At 36.8% G+C, this 22,100-nt stretch overlaps 1 protein-coding gene across 1 annotated transcript; it reads right to left on the bottom strand.

Moving 5' to 3' along the window:
* Nucleotides 1-13,398: 13,398 nt before the first annotated feature.
* Nucleotides 13,399-15,223, bottom strand: LOC131161304 (LRR receptor-like serine/threonine-protein kinase GSO1). The gene has a single exon (XM_058116962.1). It carries the CDS (start codon nucleotides 15,041-15,043, stop codon nucleotides 13,610-13,612), a length of 1,434 nt encoding a protein of 477 aa, XP_057972945.1. The 5' UTR covers nucleotides 15,044-15,223; the 3' UTR covers nucleotides 13,399-13,609.
* Nucleotides 15,224-22,100: the final 6,877 nt, after the last annotated feature.

The raw sequence follows: 22,100 nt of genomic DNA, 5'->3' as shown, positions 1-22,100 counted from the left end.
TAGTAGAAGCCAAGGGAATCCCTAAATATCTGAATGGGAAGCACCCTTTGTAATGACCTATTTAATTTACTACATAATCAACCACATTAATTATCATTAACTTAAAACATAACAAATTCAACCCGAACCTGTGGGTAACGAGGACACATTTGTCATATATAGCGGAAACCTAAGTAGCAGTAAACATAAATTTCATCCACCCAACCATGTAACACAATATATTAGACTTGCCTACATTCTCACCATGTACTGTAAATGTATATATACAATCCTAAAAACACCAAAAGATAAAACTAGGATCTTACATCAAACCTACTTACCCTAGTTCAAAAAGACTCACCCTCCTAGTGGGGTAATAAACACTGCCTCAACGACGGCCTCGGTCTGCCGGTCTTTTTAGGTTCCCTGAAATGGTTTAAATTAGGTTGAGACATCTCTCAGTAAAGGAAATAAATTAAATACAGTTGTGTAGTAACATGAATATTTACGTGCTATAATAATTATACTGTACATGTCACATACTTGAAAACACTGATAATATCATAACTGAGTAAGCATATAATTTCATAATTTTGCTAAATCATATTGTATCTAATTGTTCATAAAATCATCTGATATAACTAGTAATTTTGAAATTTACCTAGAATGAATAGTTAGTTGATGTCATGTATTACCCCTCATGATAAGTTGTGCAGCTTGAAGGCGGGACCTGACAATGGCTGGCCAATCACTACCGAGTTAAAAATGTCTATAAGTATGATGGGCCCGTCATACCCTGGTCCGGACTATCAGGTAGACGTCTACAACACTACAATGAAAGTCACATCGACTATCCATCTCCCACCCCCTCTACTAGCAGGGGCAGTTAGCACAAGTCTGAATTGAACTGAACTGTATAGCTATGGTACCATGCTTCTGAAACTGATATGAACTATCATCCAGGTTTTGATAACATATCGTACATGATCATATATTATTTAATGTAAATAGATTGATAGCATTTTTCTGAATTCTGTAATAACATATATAATTACGGCCTTGCGCCGAATAACATGCATAACTGCAGCCTTGCACCGAACATAACATATATACTTATCTGAATAAATGTACTATTTATCATATATTCTGAAATCATGGTTTACTATATTATCATGTTATTCTTAAAATAACTGCAAATATGTTTTCTTGTAAAATTGACTTAACATAATAAAATTTGCGTAAAATAATATTCATGTCATACAAACTGAATAAAATCATGAATTCTGTTCTGAATCACATTTCCTGACATTTCATACTTAAAAATACATATTCCTGTGTAACAGCAGTATTTTCCCAAATATACATTTCCACAAATATACTCATATATAATACATGCTTTCTGAAAATTAAACTACTATTAAATAATAATGATTTTCATGAATAATTGCTATTTTAGTTTACTCCCTTACCTAACTACTGAAAAGCTCCTACAACGCCTAGTCCTACACCTGTAGGGTTCCCCATTCAACAACCTGAAAATAACATCCCCTTGAACAAAACCTCACTATTTCTTTGAGTACTATATTTTCTACAACTGTAGAAAAGACAAATACTAAATAAAAAGTCTTACCATGAATTTGGGATGAAATTTAAGTTAACCCTACCAATGATCCACTCTAATAGACTTGAAGAGAACTTCCCAGGAGTGTCGTGGCGACCTCAGATCGTCGAACTAGCAAGAATTCAACCCAGAATCTTAGAGAGAAGAAGGAAGAGACGAACAGGAGAGAGAGAGAGAGAGAGAGAGAGAGAGAGAGGGAGGTTTTCACGTGATTTTCGAGAGAAAAATCAATTTTGGGCTATTTATACACCTACACTCGTCGACGAGCCACGTCACTTCGTCGACGAGGCAACAAAGGAAGTTCGTCGATGAATGTCTATTCCTCGTCAATGAAATTCAAAGCTGAAAAAATAGCCTCTCGGTATCTTCTCGTCGACGAGAACTCCCCTCCTTATAAAATTTCGTCCTCGAAATTTTCTATCCATATGATCCACCACCCCTTAAAGATAACTAGTGGAACGACCTGCTATTTAACTTGGGGGTTTTTTTTTTTATACCATGAAATTTATAATGCTTTGATACCAAATTGAACTAAACCCAACCATCAACCTAAGCAGCGAGAAGAAGAAATCAAATAAACATAACCATATGTAATTATATACAATACCAAAGTGCTAAAATGTTCCCAAGATATACATGTACGACTATTCCCCAAAATACCCTCAACTGGGCTAGGGCTATACAAAAATACTCCAAAAAATACTCACTCTATTGATAGGGCAGCACAGAAGCCACTCTACCTGCGAGCCTGACCCGCTCGTCCGGTTGGATCACCTAAAAAATATGAATTTATTGGGATAAGACGATGCTCAGTAAGACGAAATATACTATTGCTAGTGTGTGGCAAATGAGTTACAATACTATGAAAATCTGTTGCTATATAATCATATATAATTGAATCTGTAAGCACAATACAAGTAATAGAAACCATCACCGTTCCCATGTTGCTTAACATATCTGTATTTTAGGTTTCTACTCAAAATACTTTTAATATATATAAATATACTCTTTGTCTTTGTAAATCTGTATATACATAATAATAACTGAAAACTTCCCTATGGATAACTATGTGTCATGATTTAACCCCTCATGACAGGGTTGTGCGGCCCGTAAGCGAGATCTACCCAGGCTAGTCGACCAAGGTAAACCACTATACTTCCTCAGTCATATCTGCCACTTCTCAACCCATATTTGATGGGGAGCCCATCCACATCTGGGCACAATCGACCTACTACCACGTATTATCTGAATAGGTGGTTGCACTCTGAACTGAATATTTATAGTTACGGTACCGTGCTCTGCTGTATGGTCCGACAGGGTCTGATACTATATAATATATTTCTATATGCAACTATTTGATTTACCATGATTCTAAAATTATTGTATTAACCATGACACTGAAATAAACTGTAACCGTGTCAACTGTATTTCTGAACTGAACTGTAATCTCTAAGTCATGGTACTGAAAACTGTATAATTATGGTATTCTGTAATTACTATAAAATATTTCCACTGGCTGTATATTCTGTAAAACATACCATGAAAATATTGTAAAACATGTTTCTGTATTATATTTATATTATCAAGCCACACAGTAATTTAATACATAATATTCATAATTAATAAACTGTATATAGTCCTACTGTGAGAATAACCTAGTAAAAATATATATATTTCATACTATAAATCATTTTAGAACTATCTAGCATAGCATATTTTCCTTACCTGATTTCTGCTAAAATCCCCCTATTGAGACAGACCCTACACCCGCAGGGTTCTCCACTCAACACCCTGAGAATCATAAATCCCAAAACAAAATATCAATATTTCTTTGCCTACATCATTTTCCACAACTGTCAGCAAACCAAAAATTAACTAAAAGACCTTACCCTGATTCTAGGAAGAAATTCGACTTGATCCCACCGACGATCTGCCCCAACAGACTTGAAGAGAACTCCGCTAGGAGCGTCGTGGTGGCCTTAGATCGTCAATCCGGCGACTGACGGGACCAAAATCGAAGAGACATAGAAGAGAGGTCATAGGAGAGAGAGCGGCGTTGAATTTCTGAATTAATCCGAAGTTTTGTACTATTTATATTGCGGAATTCGTCGACGAGCCACGTCACCTCGTCAACGAGTCCTATAGAAAGTTCGTCGACGAATCTGTACCCTCGTCGACAAATTTCAGATTTCCCAAAAATCCTCTCTCGGTATCTTCTCGTCGACGAGATGGCACCTCGTCGATGAGGTCCTGAAGAACCCTTGTCGAAGAAACCCCTGTGTTCGTCGACGAGGCCTAGGAAATCTCTTAGAATTATCACCTCCAAAATGCAATGTCGCGTTCGCCGACGAAGTCGGCTGTCTCCTTCTGTTACTGTTTCCATTTTCCTTCATCTTTATTATTTAAATATCATTATTCTTCGGGTCGTTACAACCAATCTACTTATTTTATTATTTACCCTTACTTATGGCAGAGGAATGTCGTGGTTACATTCAGAGTTTTGGGAGATTACATATACAAAATAAAAATTCTCCCAAAACCAAAAGACTAGTTACTAACTAAACTAGTACATACACTGACTAACATGCAAAAGAAACATTACATAATTTACATACACTTTACCTGGTTATAAATGAACCCCATGGAACAATTGTGGGTATTTCTGCTTTATATGTTCCTCGAGTTCCCAAAAAGTTTCTTCTATTATGTGATTCCTCCACAAGACTTTCACTAGAGGAGTCTTCTTACTACGTAATTCATGTTCTTTCCTATCTAGAATTTGTACTGGTACCTCCTCATAAACTAGTGAATCACTGAGTTCTAATTCACCATAATTGATTACATGAGAAGGGTCTGAGACATATTTTCTCAACATGGAAACATGGAATACTTCGTGTATCCTAGACAACACTAGTGGTAAAGCTAACCTATAGGCAACCAACCCCACTTTCTTTAGAATTTCAAACATGCCAATAAACCTAGAGCTAAGTTTACTTTTCCTTCCAAATCCCATAACCCCTTTTAATGGAGCTATTTTCAAAAACACGTGATCACCAATATCAAATTCCAATTTCCTATGGCGGTTATTGGCGTAACTTTTTTTTCGGCTTTGAACTGCACTAATTCTATCTCTGATGAGCTGAACCTTATCATACGCTTGCTGCACTAATTCTGGTCCCACAACTCGCCGCTCACCCATCTCATCCCAATATAAAGGAGAAAGACATCTCATATCGTAAAGTTCCTCAAATAGTGTCATACCAATGCTGGTCTGATAACTATTATTGTACGCGAACTTCACCAGCAACATGAACTGTGTCCAACTACCCCCAAAGTCCATCACGCATGCTCGAAGCATATCTTCTAATATCTGAATTGTCCTCTCAGTCTGCCCATTTGATTGAGAATGGAACATCGTGCTGTAAGATAATTGAGACCCCAGAGCCTCTTGCAAGCTCCTCCAAAATCGTGACGTGAAACACGAGTCTCGATTTGACACTATAGACACTGGCAGTCCGTGAGAACGAACTATCTCTTGAATATAAATCTTTGCTAGTCGGTTAAGAGAGTAGTTGATCTTGATAGGAAGAAAATGGGCGGTCTTAGTCAATCGATCTATAATCACCTAGATTGCATTCTAGTCATGCAATGTCGACGGCAGCCCTAAAATAAAATTCATAGATATATGATCCCATTTCCACTTTATGATAAAAAGTGGTTGTAACTGGCCTGCCGGCCTCTGGTGCTCAGTTTTTACCTGCTGGCACGTCAAACACTATGCTACATACTCGACAATCTCTTTCTTCAGCCCACTCCACCAATAAGACTCTCTCAGATCCCTATACATTTTCGTGTTGCTGGGATGAACTACGTATAAAGACCTATGAGCCTCTTCTAAAATAGTCTTTTTGATATCAGCATCAGCAGGAAAACATAATCTAAAACAGAACCGCAAAGTTCCGTCATCTGTAATACAAAAATCCTCTCTCTGACCACTCTGTACTCTGACCATTACCTCTACTAATTCTGGATCATCTTTTTTAGCAACTTTAATCATTTCCTGCAGAGTAGACTGCACCACCAAACTGGCAATACATGTCTGAGGATCACCCTCAACCAATTCTATGTCGAGTCTCTCTAAATCCATCATGATCGGATACTGAATCTCTATAGCTACCAGCGTTCGTCCCACAGTCTTCCTGCTCAACGCATTAACTACCACGTTTGCTTTTCCTGGGTAGTAACTGATAGTACAATCAAAGTCTTTAATAAGCTCCAAATATCTTTTCTGCCTCATATTCAGTTCCTTTTGAGTGAAAAAGGTACTTTAAACTCTTATGGTCAAAGAAGATTTTGCATCGCTTGCCATACAAGTAATGCCTCCAAATCTTCAATGTATGTACTACTACAGCCAATTCAAGATCATGGGTAGGGTATTTCTTTTCATACTCTTTCAATTGCATGGAAGCATATGCTACCACCCTGTCATGTTGCATCAATACACAACCAAGTCCCTTTAAGGACGCATCACTATAGATAACATATCTCTCACCCCCTGATAGGATGATCAGCACTGGTGTCGTGACAAGCCTTTGCTTCAATTCTTGAAAGCTCTGCTCACAGCTGTTGTCCCATTCAAATCTAACGTTCTTCCTAGTTAGTCGCGTCAGAGGCCCTGATAATGCTGAGAATATTTCAACAAAATGACGGTAATAACCAACTAGCCCCAAGAAACTCATAATTTCCTAGACATTCCTCGGTCTAGCTAAATTCACTACCGCATCAATTTTACTAGGATCCATATAAATTTCATCCCCTGAGATAACATGCCCCAAAAACACAAACTTCTCGAGCCAGAATTCACATTTGTTGAACTTAACATACGACTTCTTTTCCCTGAGCATCTGTAAGACCTGTCTCGAATGAGTCTCACGCTCCTCATAGCTCATTGAATAGACCAGTACATCATCAATAAAAACAACAACAAACCGATCTAAATATTGGTAGAAGATTCTATTCATCAAATCCATGAATATTGTAGGAGCATTCGTCAGACCAAAAGACATAACAAGAAACTCATAATGCCCATACCTAGTCCAAAAAGCCGTCTTCGATACATCTTCTGCCTTTACCTTTACTTAATGGTAGTCTGATCTAAGGTCAATCTTAGAATACACCCGTGTACCCTAGAACTAATCAAATAAATCATCTATACGGGGTAGAGGATACTTATTCTTAATTGTCACCTTATTAATTTCCCTATAATCTATACACATCCTCATGGACTCATCTTTCTTCTTCACAATTAACACTGGAGCTCCCCACGGAGATACACTGGGTCGTATAAATTCCTTATCAAGCAAATCTTGTAACTGATTCTTTAATTCTACCAACTCTGTTGGCGTCATTTGGTAAGGTACTTTAGAAATCAGTGCTATATTTGGAAGCAGATCAATAGGAAAATCTACCTCACGATCAAGTGGCTAGCCTGGTAGCTCATTTGGAAACACATCTATAAACTTTTTTACTATTGACATACTAGTGAGCTTCAATTAATTCCCCAACATTTCCTTCACAAAGGCCACAAATCCCTGACAACCACTCAGGAGTAGCCTCCTCGCCTGAATGGTTGAAACTAGCTGAAGTAGGGATTGCACTCGCAACCCTATAAACTTGAATTCTAATCTTTTTGGAGGTCTGAATATCACTTCTCTTGAACGACAATCTATACTGGCAAAGTTAGCTACTAGCCAATCCATACCGAATATGACATCAAACTTGTGCATGTCCAGCACTATCAAATCAACAGACAAATTTTTCCCCTGTATATCCACTGGACAACCCCGGAGCACCCTACTACACCTCACCACTGACCCGGTCAGTGTAGTTACTAAGAGTTCGGTGTCTAATAATTGTGTTTCTGCCCCACATAATTTAGTGCACTTCATAGACACGAATGAGTGTGTGGATACTGAATCAAATAATATAATAACTTTAAAGGAAAGTATGCTAACCATACCTGTCACCATGTTGCCAGCTGTCTCAACATCTTCCGGTGTTAAAGCAAAAACTCTAGCTGGAGCATGTTCCTCTGCTAGCACGTGGCGCCTGATAGCCTCCCCGAACAGGTCTAGGAGCTGGAGAAGCTCCAATATGAGCCTAGCAATCTCTCATCATATGTCCCGACTCCCCACATCGATAGTAGATACCATGCCCGGCACGACACTCCCCCGAGTGTCTCTTCCCACAATTCTGACAAGCTGGGAATGACTGCATACCTTGAAACCCACGATTCACCGACTCCTACCTCCAGTATTTGTAGTAGCCACCCCTCTTCCACGAACCCCGACTAGACCTTGCTGGGAACCAAACGACGTGGATCTCTTCTTCTGTCTCTACTCCTCAGCCTCCAACCAATCTTCGGCCTCTGCCATAGTTGCCCTGTCTACCAGTTCGGCAAAATCTTACAATTTCAGTATCGACACTTACTTGTATAATTCTCTCCTCAAACCCCTTTCAAGTCTTACCTTCTTCATCTCATCTAGAATAATGTATGGGGCGAAGCGAGATAACTCAATGAACCTCGCCGCGTACTGCTACACTGTCTGCTATCCCTGTTTCAGATTTAGGAACTCCTCTATCTTAACTTCCCTGGACAAGGCTAGAAAATATCTATCGAAAAATATCTTCTTAAATCGTTCTCATGTCATCTCTATAGGCAGTGTCCTCTGCTGCTCCAGGAGTCTCACTGTCGTCCACCATCTTTCGGCCTCTTCAGTCAGTTTATACGCAGTAAACAGCACCCTTTGCTCTTTAGTACACTGCAGTACTGCAAACACTTTTTTAATCTCTTATATCCAGTTTTCAACGACTACAGGATCAATTCCTCTTGAGAAAGTTAGAGGATTCATCTTAATAAAATTCTCAATCGAACTAACATAGCTTGCGGATGGACCACCCTGCTTTCTAGAGTTCTTAGCAATTTCAGCCATGACTTGTTGTGTCATGCTGCGCAGTACTGCGTATGAATCACCACCGACAGCGCCTGAGGGCCCAACACCCTCATTACCACTGGCATGGGTGCTACTACCTTTAGGGTCCATCCTGAAAAGATAATAAACTTAGCTTAGGACCCTATTACCATAACATATCATCTAATCAATATATTATATTCTTAATTAATTCATCACCCCTAATCTTAATTCAAGATTCAATCCTGCAACCTAAATACCCAACCCGACAATAGTTTACCATGATTTTCCTTAAATCGTCATCCCAGGAAAAACACAAAAACCATCACGGAAGTCTTGCATCTAGACTACAAAATCAGACCCCAAATTCCCTTATCCTATACTCTGATATTGTTACTGCTGTATTCTAGAGTCTACAGAACCTAACATCCTAAGCTCTGATACCAAACTGTAACGACCTGTTTAATTTACTACATAATCAACCATATTAATTATCATTAACTTAAAACATAACAAATTCAACCCGAACTCGTGGGTAACGGGAATATACAACAGAAACCTAAGCAATAGTAAACATAAATTTTATCCACCCAACCATGTAACACAATATACCAGACTTGCCTACATTCTCACCATGTACTGTAAATGTATATATACAATCCTCAAAACACCAAAAGATAAAATTAGGATCTTACATCAAACCTACCGACCCTAGTTCAAAAAGACTCACCCTCCTAGCGGGGTAATAAACACTGCCTTAACGACAGTCTCAGTCCGCCGGTCTTTCTGGGTTCCCTAAAATGGTTTAAGTTAGGGTGAGACACCTCTCAGTAAGGGAAATAAACTAAATACAGTTGTGTGGTAACATGAATATTTACGTGCTATAATAATTATACTATACATGTCACATACTTGAAAACACTGATAATATCATAACTGAGTAAGCATATAATTTCATCTGATACAACTAGTAGTTCTAAAATTTATCTAGGATGAATAGTTAGCTGATGTCATGTATTACCCCCAATGATGGGTTGTGCAGCCCGAAGGCAGGACCTAACAATGGCTGACCGACCACTACCGAGTCAAAAATGTCCTTAAGTACGATGGGCCCGCCAGACCCTGGTTCGAATTGTCAGGTGGACGTCTACAACTCTACACTGAAAGCCACATCGACTATCCATCTCCCACCCCCTTTATTAGTAGGGACAGTTAGCACAAGTCTGAATTGAACTAAACAATATAGCTACGATATCGTGCTCCTGAAATTGTTCTAAATTATCATCCGAGTTCTAATAACATATCGTACATGATAATATATTGTTTAACGTAAATAAATTGATAACATTTTTCTAAATTATGTAATAACATAAATAATTATGGCCTTGCGCCGAATATATTCATAACTGCGGCTTTGCGCCGAATAACATACATAACTGCGGCCTTGCGCCGAACATAACATACATACTAATATGAATAAATGTATTATTTATCATATATTCTAAAATCATGGTTTACTATATTATCATGTTATTTCTGAAATAACTGCAAATATGCTTTTCCTGTAAAATTGACTTAACATAATACAATTTACGTAAAATAATATTCATACCACACAAACTGAATAAAATCATGAATTCTGTTCTGAAATCACATTTCCTGACATTTCATACTTAAAAATACATATTCCTGTATAATAGCAGTATTTTCACAAATATACATTTCCACAAATATACTCATATATAATACATGTTTTCTGAAAAATTAAACTTCTATTAAATAATAATGATTTTCATGGAAAATTACTGCTTTAGTTTACTTCCTTACTTGACTATTGAAAAGCCCCTACAACGTCTAGTCCTACACCCGTAGGATTCCTCGTTCAACTAGGGGCGGCCCTACCTTTAGGCAATTGAGGCGCCCGCCTAGGGCCCCCAAATTTTTGGGACCCCTCAATTTTTTCTTAATATAATAATATAATTTTTGGGTCCCAAAATTTTTTTTAATTAAATAATATTAATATTATTTATTATGCTCTATTCCCATAATTGACTTCCCAACTAACAAATAAATGAAATTATATTTTAAAATATAAAATAAATACAATTTAATTCTTTTTTTTTTTCAAATCTTATACTTCCTAACTAACAACTTTATTATATTTCAAATTATCTATTACTCACATCTCTCTCTCTTAGTCTCTCTAAAATTTTTTTTTTCATCTCTTGGTCTCTCTATGATTTTTGCTCCGATTATTGTGTTCATCATCTTCAAGCCTCCGATTCTCTGTTATTTTCATCAACTCTAATTTTGATTTCAATGTTTGTATATTATTTTTCTATTATTTTTACTTAAAATTTTTTTTTCTTCTATTTTTTCTTAGATTTTGGAAGCTTTGAGGTTAGAGCGTTGTATCCGGCAAGAATCCGATATCTCTAAAGTCTCGCTCGCCAATCGATTTGCAACAATAATAATCATCAGGTTATATTGTTTCAATCTACTATTTCTATAGATTTATTAAATTTATTTTTATTTGTTTACATAATTTGTCAATTTATAGTTAGTGTTAATTTTGAAATTTAATTATGTCAACGAGAAAATATGAATCCGGATATGAAATCATTCGCCTAGGGCCCCATATTGTGGAGCCGACCCTGCGTTCAACACCTTGAAAACAATATTCCCCTGAACAAAACTTCAGTATTTCTTCGAGTACTATATTTCCTATAACTGTAGGAAAGACAAATACTAAATAAAAAGTCTTACCCTGAATTTGAGATGAAATCCAAGTTAACCCCACCAGCGATCCACTCCATCAGACTTGAAGAGAACTTTCCCAGGTCGTGGCGGCCTCAGATGGTCAAACCAACAAGAATCCAGCCCAAAATCTTAGAGAGAATGAGGAATGGACGAATAGGAGAGAGAGAGAGAGAGAGAGAGAGAGAGAGAGAGAGAGAGAGGGCGGGGAGAGGTTTTCGCGTGATTTATAAGAGAAAAATCGAGTTTAGGCTATTTATACACCTACACTCATCGACGAGCCACGTCACTTCGTTGATGAGGTAACAAAGGAAGTTTGTCGACGAATGCCTATTCCTCGTCGACGAAACTCAGAGCGGAAAAAATAGCCTTTCGATATCTTTTTGTCGACGAGACACGTGTCCCCGTCGACGATCCCAATAAGCCACTTCGTTGACGAACGCGGCGACCCCCTTTACAATTTCCTTTTTCTCCCTCTTTATTATTTAATCATTATAATTTCTTTGAGTCTCTACACCCTTCTTGAAAGCCAGTGAGGCATTTTATATCTTCAAGTGGATTGAAGCAATCCAAAAGAATGTGGTACAATCATCTAAGTGAATATTTGTTGAAAATTTGATATGAAAATAATCTTATATGTCCTTATGTTTTCATTAAGAAGATAAATTCTGAATTTGCTATAGTCGTAGTTTATGTTGATGACATAAACATAGTAGGAACTCCATAAAAGATCTCAACGACCGCTGACTACTTAATGAAAGAATTTGAAATGAAGGATCTTGGGAAGACAAAATTTTGCCTTGGTTTTCAAGTTGAACATTTAGAAAGTGGAATTCTTATTCATCAATCATCTTATATAGAAAAAATCTCGAAACAATTTTATATGGATAAATTTTATCCATTAAGCTCCCCGATGGTTGTTCGTTCACTTAATGTGAAAAATGATCTTTTTCGTCCTCGAGAAGATGATGAAGAAATCATTAGTCCTGAAGTACCCTATCTTAGTGCAATAGGAGCACTATTGTATCTTGCAAATTGCACTAGACCAGATATAATTTTTGCAGTAAATTTGCTCGCAAGGTTTAGTTGTATACCAACTTAGAGATATTGGAATGGAATAAAACATGTCTTCGTTATCTCCGCGACACATCTGATATGAGTTTGTTTTACCCAAAGAGAGTAAAGTCAGAGTTTAAAGGATATGCTGATGCTAGATATCTTTCTGATCCTTATAAAACTCGATCACAAACAAGATATATCTTTACATGTGGTGATACCGCTATCTTACGATGATCTGTAAAGCAAACGATCACCGCTACCTTTTCAAACCATTCAGAAATATTGGCAGTTCACGAAACAAGTCATGAATGTGTATGGTTAAGAACTATAATCTAATACATTAAAGGGACGAGTGGATTATCAATGGAGAATGACACACCAACAATATTGTACGAGAATAATGCAACATGTATTGCACAAATCAAAGGTGGGTACATAAAAGGTGATAGAACTAAACATATTTCACCAAAATTCTTTTATACTCATAAACTTTTGAAAAAAAGGAGATGTTGATATTTGCAAAATTCGTTCAAGTGACAACTCAGCAGATCTATTCACAAAAACATTGCAAACTTCAATTTTCAAGAAATATGTACATAACATTGGAATGCGACAATTTAAAGATATTTTTTAATTGATTGTATTTTTTTAGGGGAAGTATGAATATTATAGTCTTTTTCCTTCGTTAAAGTTTTGTCCCACAGAACTTTCCTTAGCGAAAGTTTTAACGAGGCATATTCATATTATATAGTCATCCAAGGGAAAGTATTGTAAAATATGTATATTTATATAGATGACTATTTAGATAATAGGTTACAACTTTTGGTATGCCCACATAATGGTTCATTATGTGGTCTTTAGGATGTCAATGTATTTGCCTATATATGGACATGTTTTACTCAAAAACTAAACTGTTGAATTTCTATACTTTCAAACTATTTTTCCTCTTTTTATTTCATTTATAACAGAATTATAATTTTTTATTTTACACAAATTAAAAATCAACAATACTAAAATAAAAATCAAGAACATAAATAAGAGCATTGTAATCATCTTACAGTTGACAAAAAAATAAAATAAAAAAGAAAAATAATACCAAATTTACACATTTAAATTAAGAAGCCCTTATCAAAGTTATCAAACCAACCTTAAAATTGGACTTCATTATTTGAAAAAAGTAAAAACCAGAAACACGCATGATACTGCATTCTTTTAATTCTTACTACTTACAAGCAGGTAGTGGGGAACCACAGAGACCATCATTGCCCAGAAACGCACTCGCCGGGAACTTCGTCGCCGGAAGTTCACCGGACAGGTGGTTATGGCTAACGTTCAAGGTCTCCAGCCCGGAAACCGCCTTCGGCACTTTCCCATACACCGAATTCCGAGACAAATCCAAATACTTCAACGTCTCTCCAAATCTCAATTTCCCCATATCAAACCGTAACTGGTTGCCGGCGGCCCAAAATCCCACCAGAAAATTCGTCTGGTTCAGGAGCCAAACCGGACTGCCCGATATTTCGTTGTCCGAAAGATCGATGTAATCGTAGAAATACGTCTGCGCCGGCTTCCAATCGTCAAGCTTGATCTTGATCCCGCATTTCGCTAGCTTCAGTGAGTAGATGATTCGCGACGAAGTTACCCATTTAGGGATTTCTCCTAAATGGAACCGATTGTTCGACAAGTGGAGCGATTCAATGCCTTTTACGTTCATTTCGGGAAATGGGTCGACCAGGAAGTTATCCGAAAGATCGAGGTTGAAAATTTTCGTGAGATTTCCGAAACTTTTCGGAACAGTTCCGGTGAACCGGTTCCCGGAAAGATCAAGCGTGTCGAGTGCTTTGAAATTCCCGAGAAAATCTGGAATTTTTCCCGTCAGAGCATTGTGGCCTAGCTCAAGGTAAGTTAGATTGGGCGCAAGATCGGCAATGCTCGCCGGAATTCCCCCGGAAAATTTGTTGTGAGAGAGTTCAAGAGTCCGGAGCCGAGAAAACGAGGAGAAAAAATCAGGGATCGGACCGGTTAATCGATTTCGATCCAGACTCAGCTGTACCAAATTCTTCAGGTGGCGAATTCCGTCCGGCACTCTTCCGGTGAGAAGATTTCCACCGAGCCTGAGCTGAGTCAGCTGAGTCAACTCGGAGACTGAACTCGGTATGGGTCCCGTGAACAGGTTCCCGGCCAGACCTAGGGCGCCGAGTTGGGTCAAGTTACCGACACTTTTGGGAATCTGACCCGAGAGCTTGTTGTTTTCGATGTAAATGAATTGGAGTTTGGGCAAGAAAAACAGCAAGCTGGGAAAGGGACCCGAAACGTTTCGGAGATTTTGGAGGTAAATCCCGTCCAAGTTCTGGACTTTAACGAGGGACGGGGAGATCGTACCCGTCAAGAAGCTCTTGGGCTTGTCGGGCTGCCCGGATAGACTCAGAGTCGTGACCCGATTGTCCACCCGGCAGTTGACGCCCGCCCAAGTGCAACAGTCGGTACCCGTTTTCCAGGACCCTAGCATGCCCGACGGGTCGTCAGTGATGCCCGCCTTGAACCCCAGTAACCCGGCCTCGTCGTCCGCGTGGCATGTCGCAGCTGCGACATTCACGTACCGCACGTTGAAGATAGCGAAGAATAGCAGAAGAGGGGTGTGGAGAGGAAGCACCATGGTGTTGTGGAGAAAGAGATGAATGAATGGATGAAGTTCATGCCTGTACTTATATACATAAATGGATGGTGAAGTCGTAATCACACGATTGCTGTTTTGAACATCTTATCCCCCGCACATTTATTTCTCTGACTTTGATCAGAGTCTGAATTATATTTTATTAAAAGGTTAAAGTGTTTCTAGATTAATTATTTTGATTTGAGATTAGGTATGAGACAGTGGGGCGAGGCTACTACAGCTTGCTTATTTTATCTTATCCACGACCAGCTGGCGAAGTAGCAGCCAAGGACGACCATGTGTACCACCATGCGAGTGAATGAATGTGGAGCAGCCAAGGAGGACCACTTTAATTAGAACACTCGTACACACGCGCACGAGATTTTATATATATATATATATATATATATATATATATATATACCTAGTTGAATTTACTTAAATGGTAAGAATGAATTAGATTTTGATGATCCGTTGGCCACAGTCCTTCCATTCGGCACCCTCAAATCACTAATACCGACTTTTGTTTCTGTTCAACGAGTGGATCTTGCAGTTAAATTCTCTTCTATCTTTGCGCTCGATCAAATCAATAATGCCGACTTTTGTATCTATTCGACGGATGGGCCTTGTAGTCAAACTCGGATCAATTTTCGTCTAATCTGTGAATTTCAATATTTTAAATTTAATTTTTATTTATAATTTATCTGATAAATTATTAAAGATATTTTATCGAAAGCTTATTAGAAGCCCTACTGTTCGTGCTAACAAAGTTAGATAAAAGTACTTTGAAATGAGAAACTGTTCCTTGAAGAGAAAAAATTTTGATTTTTACTATCAAAAAATGTCCCGACAATAATATCTAAGTAATATTATTTTTATTTTTTTGGTTTGACCGCAGCGGGTTCCATCTATATATATAAAAAGGGCTATCCTTTTGCCGCATATACCCACCTTTCTTACTTTAATTGGTGGGTCCCGTCCATTATTAATTAGATCGTATAGCTATCTTAAAGTATCGATATTATATATAATTTTATGAAAGTTGACATGGACTTTTGAAGAGATTAAAAAGTAAAATTATGGTGAAAGTAACCCTATCGGTATCTTTGGTTTGTATAATAATAGAATGAAATAGAAAAAAAAAATTAAATGAAAATTTGAATATGAGAGATAATGAAATTAATGAAAATTTGAATAGGAGTGAGATAAATAATGTTATTTGCCTACCCAAATTCCCAAGGATTGGTAGTTCGACTCTTCGGGCTAGATCAAGACTAGTTTAACTAAATGAATAATTTTTTCATTTACACAAATTCCTATATTTTTTTTTTCCTTTTAGAGCCTTATTTCGATGATATAGAAGAAGAAGAAGAAGAATAAGAAGTTAGAAAATTATGATGATGATGACAACGATGGTTGATTATGATGTTAAAAGATTTCTTAGGGATGGGGCATCAAACGGTAGTTTGAATTTGATATTTTACGTTCGTGCAATACACATAAAATTATTATTTATTTATTTATTGATATTCTAGGAAACAGTTTTTTAAAAATATAATTCCAATTATAATTTTGACTTTTTATCAGGTTTTTTTTTTTACAATTTTTTTGTTTATTTGAACATAAAAAAACTATGTACCTTTATTTTTATTTATAAATGAACAATTTTTTTGTTTCTATATTATTTATTTTTTTAAGTTATCATCAAAATGTTTACGGAATTAAAATAGTAAAAAAAAAAAACTCATAGTGAGACCTTTATAAACAACCTAAACCATTCTGTATATAGTGGATTCATTTTGCTTCTTATTAAAAATTAGATTCAACATTGGCGCTTTTTGCCTAATTTTACTAACATCTGCTTAATTTTACTAATGCCCAACATTCACATACTTAATATTAGATTCAACATTCAGTGCTTATTGCTTAATTTTACTAACGCCAACTAAATCTGACAAAATGAATACAAATCTGTTTATCTGAACTGAATCCGACCCTTTTTAATCGACTCATAACTGATCTATTTGTTAAATGAGTTGAATATAATTTTAAATTTTACAATCATCCCCAAAATTGGGTTTATACGAAGTATATCCACCAACCCACTTTAAAAAAATCCAAATATTTAAAGAATTAAAACCCATGAAGCCCAACCCAGAACCTAGGCAGCAGCCGACAAGTAAGCCTAGTAAGTCCAGATTGCAAGTTGCAATCTGCTAGCTGGCCTCGCCAACTTTCAATTTCAAAACCGAATTAGAATTTAGAAATCAGTTTATGAGTTCATATTTCATAGTTCATTCTTCAGGGTTTCGCACAAAGCCTGGTCGCCTGCCTTTGCCCTCAGCCCCTTCTCCATAGCCCTTATTCCATCACGCGCACAGCACCTGGCCCCTCCCTTCTCCTTGCACCGCCACCCATCATAAGCTCTCTCTCTCTCTCTCTCTCTCTCACACACACACACACACACACACACACATGTGTAATCGTGTGATTCACCACCCATTCGCCCTCCTGCACTCCTGCCGGAGACGCCATGCGCACGACCAGCACTACCCACGCTGCTGTCGCTCGACACCAGTCACACCACCCAAGCCACGCCGCTGCCCTCACTTGTGCTGGTTGTGGTCATCGATCTTCGAATCTTGCTTTCTACGACTCTGCATGTGCACAAATGCACTGAAGGTACACACTGCTTTCGTAATAAGTTATGGGTACTTACTTCGTTACAAATTTTTAGTTTCTTTTAATACTTCCTTTATGATTTTCTTCTTATTTGCTTTCATTTTCTTTTCTTTTCTAGGGTTATGCAACTAGCAAAACACTACCTCAAACCCCCAATGCTCCTTCAGTTGAGAATCTGAACCTTCATGTTATGATGAAGTACCTATTTAGGAGCTTCCTAAAGCAGAGAAAATAAATTAATAATGTTGAGTTTGCAGGTGTGGAGTCGCCGATAGCCGTACCAGCTCAACCATCACCTTTGACATTGAAGAACGGCGGCCACCAACCTCTGCAGATCTGCAGCCTACCTTCTTTGATTTTACTCCCCCATTTCTGTATATATATATATATGTGTAGGTGAGAGGTGTGGCATTGTGAGAGTAGCAGTGTGGGTTGCAGAAAATTGTGTGTGCAGGAGTGAGCTGAGAGAGGTATGAGTTGTGTCGTGTGCAGAGAGCAAAGCACAGAGAGTTGCAGTAAGAGTGAGAGAAGAGAGAGAGAGAGAGAGTTGAGCAGTGGCTCCTCCTTGTATTTTTTCTCCCGTATAGTGCAGTAGTATGTGCTCCCATGGACGTAGGTCAGATTCAACCAAACCACGTAAATCCGGTGTTTCAGTGTGGATGTGCTTTATTTTTTCTTTGTATGTGATTGTTGCTCCAGGTTTATCCCCAACAAATAAATGGTAAAAATCTAGACAAATAAGACTTATAAACTGATGAGAGTCAGCACTGCAAAACCTCTGCTGTGTAGTGAGGGGCAAATGATTACTGCATTACCTCTCTTTCATTGCCAAGGGAGATTGAAAGAAAGAGGGGAAATAGAAATCTTATGTTATTTTATATAGGAAGAAAACTCAGATGGATATTTCTTTCCTTTAAGCTTAATAATTAGAACTCTCTGCTTTGACTCAAAAATTTCTTGTTTGAATAAATTTTCTCAGCAGCCAAAAGAATTCATGATCTTAGCTAACTAAAACTCTTTGCAAGATAAAGATTTATCTGTAATAATGAATTCAAGCAGTGAAACTTAGCATGCAAATGGAGAACCATAGAACAAAAGCAGTTCATCAATTAGAATAAATCATAAGCACATGTAACTGCACTTATGTCAAAGATCTGCAAAAAATGCATAATTATGCCAAATGGAGAGTCCTCTCCTTCTTTCTAATTATACTAACAGTGGACAAACCAATGCCAAAAGAACAAGTGTCCAGGCTTTTTCCTTTGCTCCCCAATAATTAAAATTTATACTATAATTAAGCATGTATCACAAATTAGTTTTACAGAAAATAATAAGTATGAGCTCTGGGATTATAGTATTCATCAATGAAATGTTGAAACTATTATACCATTCTACCATACTGGCATACTTACTAGGTAAAATAATTTTTTACGTTGTAATTGATTTTTATTTTACAATTTAACAAATTCTAATATCGAAAACGACTTCAATTATTTTGACACGAAATAAATTATTAATAAAATAATAATAAAATTATATTTGAGAATAGTTGATTATCCGACATCCGCCATAAATTATCTGACCCAAACTGCCATCAATCCGCCGCTTAAATGAGTTGAATATGGATTATGATTTTTTCACCCAATAATCCGCCTAATCCGCCATGGATTATCCGATCCGATCCGCTTTGTCAGGTCTAACGCCCACTAATATAATTGGCAGGTTGTTGGTTGTTCCATAGAGTAACTTTTTTCATTTGAGATAACTTGTTATGTCTTGGAAATTTAATCATTTTTCAAATATACATTGCTCTCATTCCTTGATTGTTTCAAAATCGAGTGAAGGAAGCATTTTATGCACACTTTTATTTCACCATGCAAAAATCAAAGGTCACATTGTGATCATTGTAATGCTCCTCCCAAATCTCAAATGTCATTTTTTGTTATGCCATTATTGTTGGAGATGTTTCAAATTCTAATAATTTTTTTCCTTATTTATTTTTTGGTTAATGGCAACAATTTTTCTTAATGCTATCTCAACAGTTTTATTTTTTTATTGTCCTACAATAGTTAGATATTAGTGGTGGTATTTGAGCAATCAAATACCATTATTCATATGTAGTAACCAACGTGGGAAGTTATTGTTTTATGCAACCTATAAATAAACTACCTTAAGTCCTTTCCAAAACACAACTAGCACACATCTTTCTTATCTTCTTACATTCTTAGTCTCCCCATCATCAAGTAGTAGTCTACGTTCTCTAGTAGTGAACTTGTTATTTTTCTAACACCTTATCTTTGTCTTTGTTTTCCTTCTTCTACCTTGGGTAACCTAATACTGTAACTTTTAAAACTCTGGAGTTTGTGAGTGCACATAAATCTGAGCATTATTGAGTAATCTTTGAGACTGTGAACATTGTGACTATTTGCACCAAGAGACTTTCTCCATGTGCGTGAAATCGATTTTAAGGACAGTGGTTCTACCACGCCTCAGATTCTCTACATTAGTCATTTACTAGTTTTATTTGGTTATTATATGAATACAACTTAATTTCTTATGATCTTAAAACCAAAATGGTCACCTTCAATCCTACATCAGAGAAACTACTAACTGATCTCACATGTGTAGAATGTTTTGATGGGACCCATTACAAGCATTGAAAAGCAAAATCTTATTTTTCCTTGAAATCGTTGTCAGTGGTATATTTTCTAGAGACTCATTAACTTTAACTCGAACGAAATTATGAACACAGAGGGGTGAAAGAACTATATTCTCTATACTTTGTTGAATAAGTTTCATGATGTTTATTATAAGTATGACTTTGTCAAGGAAATATGAAAAAATTTCAACAAAAACTATATCACATAAGAAGTTGGAACCAAGAATTCTTCTTGTAGCAAATTCCTGCACCACAAGATGACAAATGAAAAAACATATCTCCAAATTCAGGAATTTAAAAATAAATTGTATGATATGTTGGCAAAGGGAATGAAAGTGAATGTTGTGTTCTAGGCAACTTCCCTATTTGATAAATTGCTACCATCCTAAAATGAGACTTAGGCAACTTTGATGCACAAAAAAAAAGATAAAAAGTGGATAGCTTGCCCTAGAATGATTTGGGGTTGGTGAAGGGGTTTGATTGACCTTAATTGGATTCCACAAAAAGTGTGCCTTGTGTAAAGTATTCAAAAAACCTTATATATCTTGTCCTATATTGATTGTATAGGAGAGCTGGGAGCAAAATTATATGAGAACTCTCCTTTGGGCTTGTGAACAAGTAAGCACTAGACTCCCCCACACACATACAAGATGAGGCCTTGCGTATTCATTTCTAGGAAGCCTTGATTTGGAAACATTTAACCAAGTGCAACACACATATACATTGCACCCAGGGGGAGTCCCCCCGTGGACTTGAATTTTACTCACTTTTATTGTTTTGATTTTCTTCTTGTCCAATGGTATTCTTAAATAGAGTTAGCGTTCGTTTTTCTTTTTTAATTTTGTGATTAATTTTATAAACGCTCTTCCATCTCTTTAGTTTTTGTTATGTCTCTTTAATTCTCTAGACACTATTTAATTTATTTCACTTGACCACTGAAAACTAAGATCAAGGTTCTTTATGTTTTCCTAAACTACTGCTTCTATGCTTTGTGACCTCAATCTTGACCATCTGTGTTTGTATATATTTCCCATTCAATGTGTTCCAATCGATGTCCTCGTTTATGATATGGATTTCCTTTCAAAGTGCTTGTTGTGATCTATCTATTTGTCTTACTAGTTGGAGTTATTTTTGTCTACTGATCAATAAGTGCACGTTGATCGAAAGGCTATTGTATCCTGGGGCGGACGTTGATGAGCCTTCTACACCATATTAAAGGGCCAAAATCTATTATAGAAGCTGTGCTATGCACACCTCAATTGATAAGTTCTTACTATTTTTTTTTTCTTTAATCCAATTATTAGTTTATCTTTACAAAAATCTCTGATAAAATTATTTTCTACTTATCATGAATGCTACACCGCTCATTATATCAAAATTTTTCCTAATAGGTTCAGAATTGAGACATTTAGTGGTTATACTTTAAACAATGGTAGGAAAGGGATATTCTACTCTAGACCTATTAGGAATAACTTTTGCCTTGATTGGTTCTAAACCTGTAGATGGGTCAAATAATTTTTGAAACAAAAAGTGAAATTTTGGGAGCATCCTAATAGAGTGTGCAAGCATACGGTACTTAGTACAATGTCTAATGATTTGCTTGATATGTATTTTTCATGAAAATAAATGTGTAAAATTTGGGATTTTATGAATAAAAAATTTAAAATTGAGGATGTTGGGATACAAAAATTTGCAATTGGAAATTTCCTACAATTTTAG

Source organism: Malania oleifera, chromosome 8 (genome assembly GCF_029873635.1).
Source record: "Malania oleifera isolate guangnan ecotype guangnan chromosome 8, ASM2987363v1, whole genome shotgun sequence".
Classification (NCBI taxonomy): Eukaryota; Viridiplantae; Streptophyta; class Magnoliopsida; order Santalales; family Ximeniaceae; genus Malania; species Malania oleifera.
The sequence above is the reverse complement of the archived record's forward strand: the minus strand, read 5'-3'. Positions and strand labels throughout refer to the sequence as shown.